The following is a 6383-nucleotide window of genomic DNA, read 5'->3' as shown; positions in this document are numbered from 1 at the left end:
GTATAAGTTGATGACTAAATGTGTATATTTAAAAATGGCTGATTACGTGGAGGCATTTGATGTTATATCAGAAAACCAACTCGGTACGAGACGAAGTTGTCAGGGTGCAAAGGAACAAGCTCTGTTGAATAAATCTGTATTTAACGCCATGGACCACAAGCTATATTCTTTATGGATTGACATCAGGAAGGCGTTTGATTCCGTGGATCATATGTTTTTGTTTAAAATTATGGACAACTCTGGAATCCCTAAGTAGATTGTTAACTTTGTCAAATCATTGGTGGGAAGATGGACTGTGCATCTAAAGCTGAATACTCGTACCATTCGTAAAGTGAAATTGTGAAGAGGCATATTGCAAGGGGATAGTTTGTCTCCATTATTGTTTGTGTTGGTGATGGACCCCTTGAGTAGAGGTTTAACTCTTAAGTTTCCCACAATATCTGTCAAAACAAGTGAAGTTCCTTAACGCAAAATTTTTCTACGAATCATTTTATGTTCATCGATGATATTAAAATGTTCGCTGAAAGTGAAGACCTGTTAGTAAGAATGATGAGCTATACAAACGAGTTTTTGGAAGCCTCGGGAATGGAGAACTTCGAAAAGTCTGCAACAAATTCGATGGCATTGGGTGATGAAGCATGTGTATTCGATGGATTGCAAGGATATCGCTACCTTGGAATCATTGAAAACAAATCTAGTGAAATGAAGAGTAATTTTTTTTATTTTATTTATTTATTAAAGACCAAACACGGGCAAAGCCAGTTAATTATAGTTATTCCCGTGATCGCCGATCCAAACGAGGGAGATCCTTCTGAAAGGTTCGATCCTGCCCGCATGATCGGCCTGAGACGACGATGTCCCAGGGTCTGAGAGCTAGAGAAATGAAGAGTAATGAAGTGATGGATGTCTTGAAAAGTGAAGCAATTGCAAGGATTAAGAAGCTTGCTAATACAAAGCTAAATTCTGGAAATTTCTTCAAAACAGTTAATGAATATGCACTATCGATTTATAATTATTATATTGGAGTCCTAAATGTTGAGCCGACCATGTTCGATCAAGTTGATAAAAGTATACGGCAGCTCTTAACAAGCCTGCATATACACGCCAAGCCGGCGAATTTAGACAGATTGTATCTCCCAAGAACATTTTATGGGAGGGGGCTACAATCAGTCAATTTTAAAAGTGAAAAGATTTTATTGAGGTTTTTGACCGACCTCAAACAGAAAAGACTCACCTCCCCACGTAAAGCTGCAATTCTACAAGTAGAAAATTATGCTAAGACGCATCAACAATTGTAGAGTATTTGCAGTCCAAGTATGGGGAAGAGTATTTTTCTGGAGTCCCATTGAAGCAGTGTCTTGGAAATCTAATAAACCTTCAGGAAACTTCTCTGATGACCAAGATTAAAGGAAAAAATTTACACTTTATCCTATTCAATTCACAAAACCTTCCAAATGTTGATCACAAGTCCTCATCTATATGGCTTGCAAATGGAAATAACTCACCGCGCAATGAAGGATTGGCATGTTTTCTTCAGTATCGGAATATTTTCTTTTCCACCGAAGAACTGGTCTCAAGATGCCCTCATTGTAAAGCGGCGAAGAAAACAGTGGATCATCTGGCCACTAGATGTGAACGTATGCTGTATCTTGACTACACGAGACGTCATAATGAAGTTGTACGCTGTTTGCATCTCCATTTTTGTCGTCTTTATGGATTGAAGAATCAGAAAAGGTTGAAGACACACTTGGTGCAGGAGGTTATATCGAATGAAAGAGTTGAGATACGGGTGGACACTCGAATCGAGACTGATTCTACCATTCGTTATAACAAACCTGATTTATTGGTATATGATAAAAAAGAGAACGTAATTTGGATTGTGGAAGTGGGAGTTACTTCTCAAGATAATTTACAGCGAGTAGAACTTGAAAAGTTAAGAAAATATGATTTACTCGCTAATGAATTATCCCTGATTCACAAGGCCAAAGTGAATATAATTCCTGTGGTCCTTACATGGGATGGCATTGTGTCTAAATATTTTAAAATATTTGGACTCGATCAGAGTGAGGGAACATCTGATTGCTTATATGCAATCAATTGTGCTTAAGCGTACGATGGAGAGCATTGTGCTGGACTTTCGGAGAGGTCTTACGCAAATGGATTATGAAGCCCGGGTTGAGGAGGTATTCTCAAAATACGAGGAAGCTAACGGGATCGGTGACCGAGAGATCGCGGTGCGTCGACTTGTCGAGGATGCCTACCATGTTCCTTTTCTGGATGGATCGAAACGACTTAAAATTAACGGAAGTGTGGGCCTTGGGATGATAGATCGGGAAGATAGTGGAGCTCGTGGAGTGGACTCCGAAGGCTGAATGGTCTTTTAATACTATTTTATTCGGAATTGTGTTAATTAAATAATTATTAAAGATTTAAGTTCGCAATTTGATGCAAGATTTCAGGTTTTTAGTATTTAATTTAACCTGACAGAGCTTTAAAGAAAATGCAAATTCAATGAGATTATTTGCATCTCCATTAATTATAAAAATGTAAAATTAAAAGATTGCATTATTAAAATTAATCAGAATTTAGGTTAGGTTACTTAGATCGTTTCCGACTATTGGAGATCGTATAAGCCAATTTTTTCCACCCCTCTTGGTCATTCGCAATTTCGAAAAGCCTTGATAAAGCCGATCCCGTGACATCTTCTACCGTTTATAGACATTGAGTCCTTGGTGGACCGGGACTTATTTTCCCAGCAATATTGCTCAGCATAATAGTTCTTTCCAATGAATCAGAGCAGGCGACATGTCCAAAGAACGCCAATCTGTGTTTTACAATTTTTCCTTCAAGCAAAATGTCTGTGGTTACCAGTTTGAATATATTGATGTTCGTTATTTTTTACGTCCAAGAGATTCTCAGTAACCTTCTTCAGGACCAAAATTCAAAATCATTAATTTTTTGTCTATACTGATTTTCTACTATCCATGTTTCAGCGCCGTATAGAAAAACCAGGAAAAAGATTGCATTGACAGTCTGCATTTGGTCCTTAAGCAAATGTCTCTGCTTTTGAGGACTGGGTTAAATCCGCTCTTTCCCAAGTGTTGGAAGAGGTTCTGGAAAGTGTTGAAAATTCCATCTCTATTTCTACTCTGCACAGAAAACCTATGAAAAAATCACAAATAAATCTATGCTAAAGAGTAGTTGGAAAACATTGCCGCGAAGGTGGCCGGAAGAAACGCCGAGTTGGAAGCGCTGACTGGGCAAATTTATAATGTGATCAATATGGTCAAGGGCAAGTCGGCATGAACAGAGGTTGGACTTTTCGACTGACGAGGTGCTGGACTAAAGAACGTGTGATTTCAAGAACTCGCTGGATCAGTAAAACGTCAAGTTATAGGCATTTGAGGCGAAATGGTCTTTATTTGACACCTGTGGTTGAGGAAATGTAAGATTGTGCATATTTTAAGTTTCATTGACAACTTAAAATTTGAGGCATTTTTAGAGTTTTCCAATGTCTTGTTTTAAAAAGCCTGTAACCAGGGCGCAAATGTGACAGTGTGATAGTATTTTGTCCTTTTTTCTTTGCACAGTTTGCCTTGTTTGTAACGTGCCATGTGGACTCGATGATATTCGAAAACAAGAACGGATTTATAAATGTCGCATCATAGACAAATGACTTGCCTTCAAAAAATAGCAAGATTGTCATTCGCTTGGGATTTTCTCATCGCCAGGGTAGTGAGCAATTGATAGGAGAATCGAAAAGACACCAGCAGACTGAAAAACTTGGAACATTAAAACATTCAGTGATTTGTGTCAGAAAAAACGTCTCACTTTGTCGGCACAAGATGCATTTCAGCAAAAATGCGTTATGAATTAAAAAATGGGCATTCGATTGCTTTGGGCATTCGAGCTCTTCCATGGTTCGTCCGCTTTGTCTGTCTATGAGCAGGGACACCTGCTATTCTCCACGATCGATGAATAGGTCAGTTACTTTAGAGCGTTTCCGAAAAGTTCGGATAGAAGCCTCGATGGCCTGCCGTAGCTCTGGAGACTTGCTCTCCGCCCAGCTTGGGACAGGCTCCCATGGATTTAGCATATAGGCTAGTTTTAGAGCGTATCTCCGTATTTTTTCGCATTTTCGCAGAATTTTCTCATATTGTTTCGAGTAGAACCAAGCTTCCATACCATACAGTAGGCTAGGCAAGATTGTTGCATGGTATACAAATAGGAAGGTATTTGGATTCAAGTGCATGCTTCTTAGGAGTCGGAGAGCGGCGATGGCTTTCCCTTTTCTCCGTTTGAAATGCAAATGGTATCTCGAGTTTGCGTCGATTGTGAGCCCCAGGTAACGTATGCTCTCAGGGCGAGCAATTTCCACCAAAGAGCCGGGTTTGCGATCTTGCGACTTTCTTGGGTTAATTTGGAGATATGCAGATTTGTCCATGGCCAGCGAGAGTCGCTTACCAATGCACCAATTCTTTATCTCCTCAATGTAGCCGGCAAGTCGTTTCTCCGAGGCATTGGTGTCCATCGAGGTGTCCAGAACGAGAACATCGTCCGCGTAGAGGAGTAGGGATGTCCTGGGATCGGAGGGTGTGGGGAAACTGCTCATTACCAAATTGAAAAAGATTGGGCTGAGACAGGACCCCTGCGGAACCCCCCTTCGGAGCGAAATATATCTTGAGAAGAAGCCCGACTCAGAGATAAAAGAGTAGCGATTTGAGAGGAAGCAGCGCATCCAGAGGAAGACTTCCGCTGTTGGCTCACAGAGTTCGATCCTTTCCAGGAGGTCTCTGTGCCAGACGCTGTCAAAAGCCTTTGAGATGTCCAGACATACAAGAGATAAAGTTTCTTTAAACTCCGTTGCTCTCGAGATGGTGGACTGTACCGTAATGAAACAGTCACCGCAGCTACGTCCAGAGCGAAAACCCCATTGCTGCGGGAGCAGCACTTTCTTCTCTTCGGCGTGGAAGTCTTCTCCATCAGCCTTGAGATAGTTGGGATTAGGCCAGCGGTTCTCAACCTTTTTTAGACTGGGGACCACTTTTGCACTATAAAATTTTGTGGGGACCACCTTAAATAAAATAAACATTTTTTGGTATTAGCGCACAATTTTTGGCCTCGCCAGGGCCAGGTTTAGACATGTTCGAATATTTATTATAAAAATAACATGAACATTATGAAAATAACAGAAAATTTAATAGTAATTTAGTGAGATTTCTGATCTTGTTTGCTCAGAATAATTTTACTTATATCAGGCTCTATGTTCGACAAAGCTACTCGCATATCATCTTGTACCCGTAGTCTATTTCTATATTTTGTTTTTAGAAAAGTCAGACACGACATCGCCATTCACAGTGATAAGTAGTGGGGAATGCAAGTATTGATTCCAATGCAGTTTTACTCAAAATGGGGAATTCTTTCGCCATCTGACACCTAACAATAAAAAGTAATTATTAATGAGAATACCAAAAATCTAATAATGAAGTACATTTGAAAATAATCTGAGCAGACTGATTACATTGAAGTTCAATCAAGCTCTGCTGAAAATTGAGTTCCTGATATTCTTTAAATGAGGTCAAGAAAGGTTGAACGATCCAGTTTGGAATTGGGTCTTCAACAGGAATTTTCTGGGTGTACAGACTCTTTGTGGCGCCTAAGTTGAGAAGGTTTCAGTGAATTGTTTCCCAAAATTTTATGGCAAATCATGCATTTTGCCTTTATTTCATTATTTGGGGCAATGAATTTAGTGAATCCAAATTGTACGTAAGAATCCGACCAAAGACGACGATTCTTGTTAACCATAACTAGAATGATAAACCACGCTAATCAAATCAGATTAATTTCAATGTTTTTGATTTATACTTAATTGTACAATTAGTTTTAAATTTAATATATTGTTATTTTGCGAAAATTCCTGGGGACCACTAAAAATTTTCTGGGGACCACGATTGAAAACCGCTTGATTAATTTCAATGTTTTTGATTTATACTTAATTGTACAATTAGTTTTAACTTTAATATATTTTTATTTTTCGAAAATTCCTGGGGACCACTAAAAATTTTCTGGGGACCACTAGTGGTCCCCGGGGACCACGGTTGAGAACCGCTGGATTAGGCTTATGGGACGGTAGCTGCTAGCGAGATTCACCGGTTCGCAGGCTTTTTGATCATCCGGACCTCTGAGATTTTCCATTTTTCCGGCACATGGCCCCATTTGAGACTTGCCGTAAACAGATCCGCGAGGAACACATGTAGGTCTTCGGGTGCTTCCTTAAACAATCGCATCGGTATTTTGTCATGGCCCGGTGCGTTGCCTTTTGACGAACGGATGGCCCAGGTCACCTCTGCAATGGTGATCGGGTGATGGTCCGGCGACAGTGG

At 40.0% G+C, this 6383-nt stretch overlaps 1 protein-coding gene across 1 annotated transcript; it reads left to right on the top strand.

Annotated features, from left to right (window-relative positions):
* The first annotated feature begins 513 nt into the window (after window positions 1-513).
* LOC115229124 lies at window positions 514-2107 on the top strand. Its single transcript, XM_029799536.1, has 2 exons — window positions 514-709; window positions 1299-2107. The coding sequence occupies exons 1-2, from the start codon at window positions 514-516 to the stop codon at window positions 2105-2107; spliced, it is 1005 nt and encodes a 334-aa protein (XP_029655396.1).
* Window positions 2108-6383: the final 4276 nt, after the last annotated feature.

Source organism: Octopus sinensis, unplaced genomic scaffold (genome assembly GCF_006345805.1).
Source record: "Octopus sinensis unplaced genomic scaffold, ASM634580v1 Contig11907, whole genome shotgun sequence".
NCBI lineage: Eukaryota > Metazoa > Mollusca > Cephalopoda > Octopoda > Octopodidae > Octopus > Octopus sinensis.
Note: the sequence above shows the minus strand (reverse complement) of the source record. Positions and strands in the feature narration are given on the sequence as shown.

What these genes read in the sequence shown, in the direction of transcription:
- LOC115229124 (XM_029799536.1), top strand. Translation starts at nt 514, where the DNA reads ATGTTCGCTGAAAGTGAAGACCTGTTAGTAAGAATGATGAGCTATACA. An exon ending in CAAATCTAGTGAAATGAAGA is followed by an intron (nt 710 to 1,298) that starts GTAATTTTTTTT and finishes CAACAATTGTAG; the next exon opens with AGTATTTGCAGTCCAAGTAT.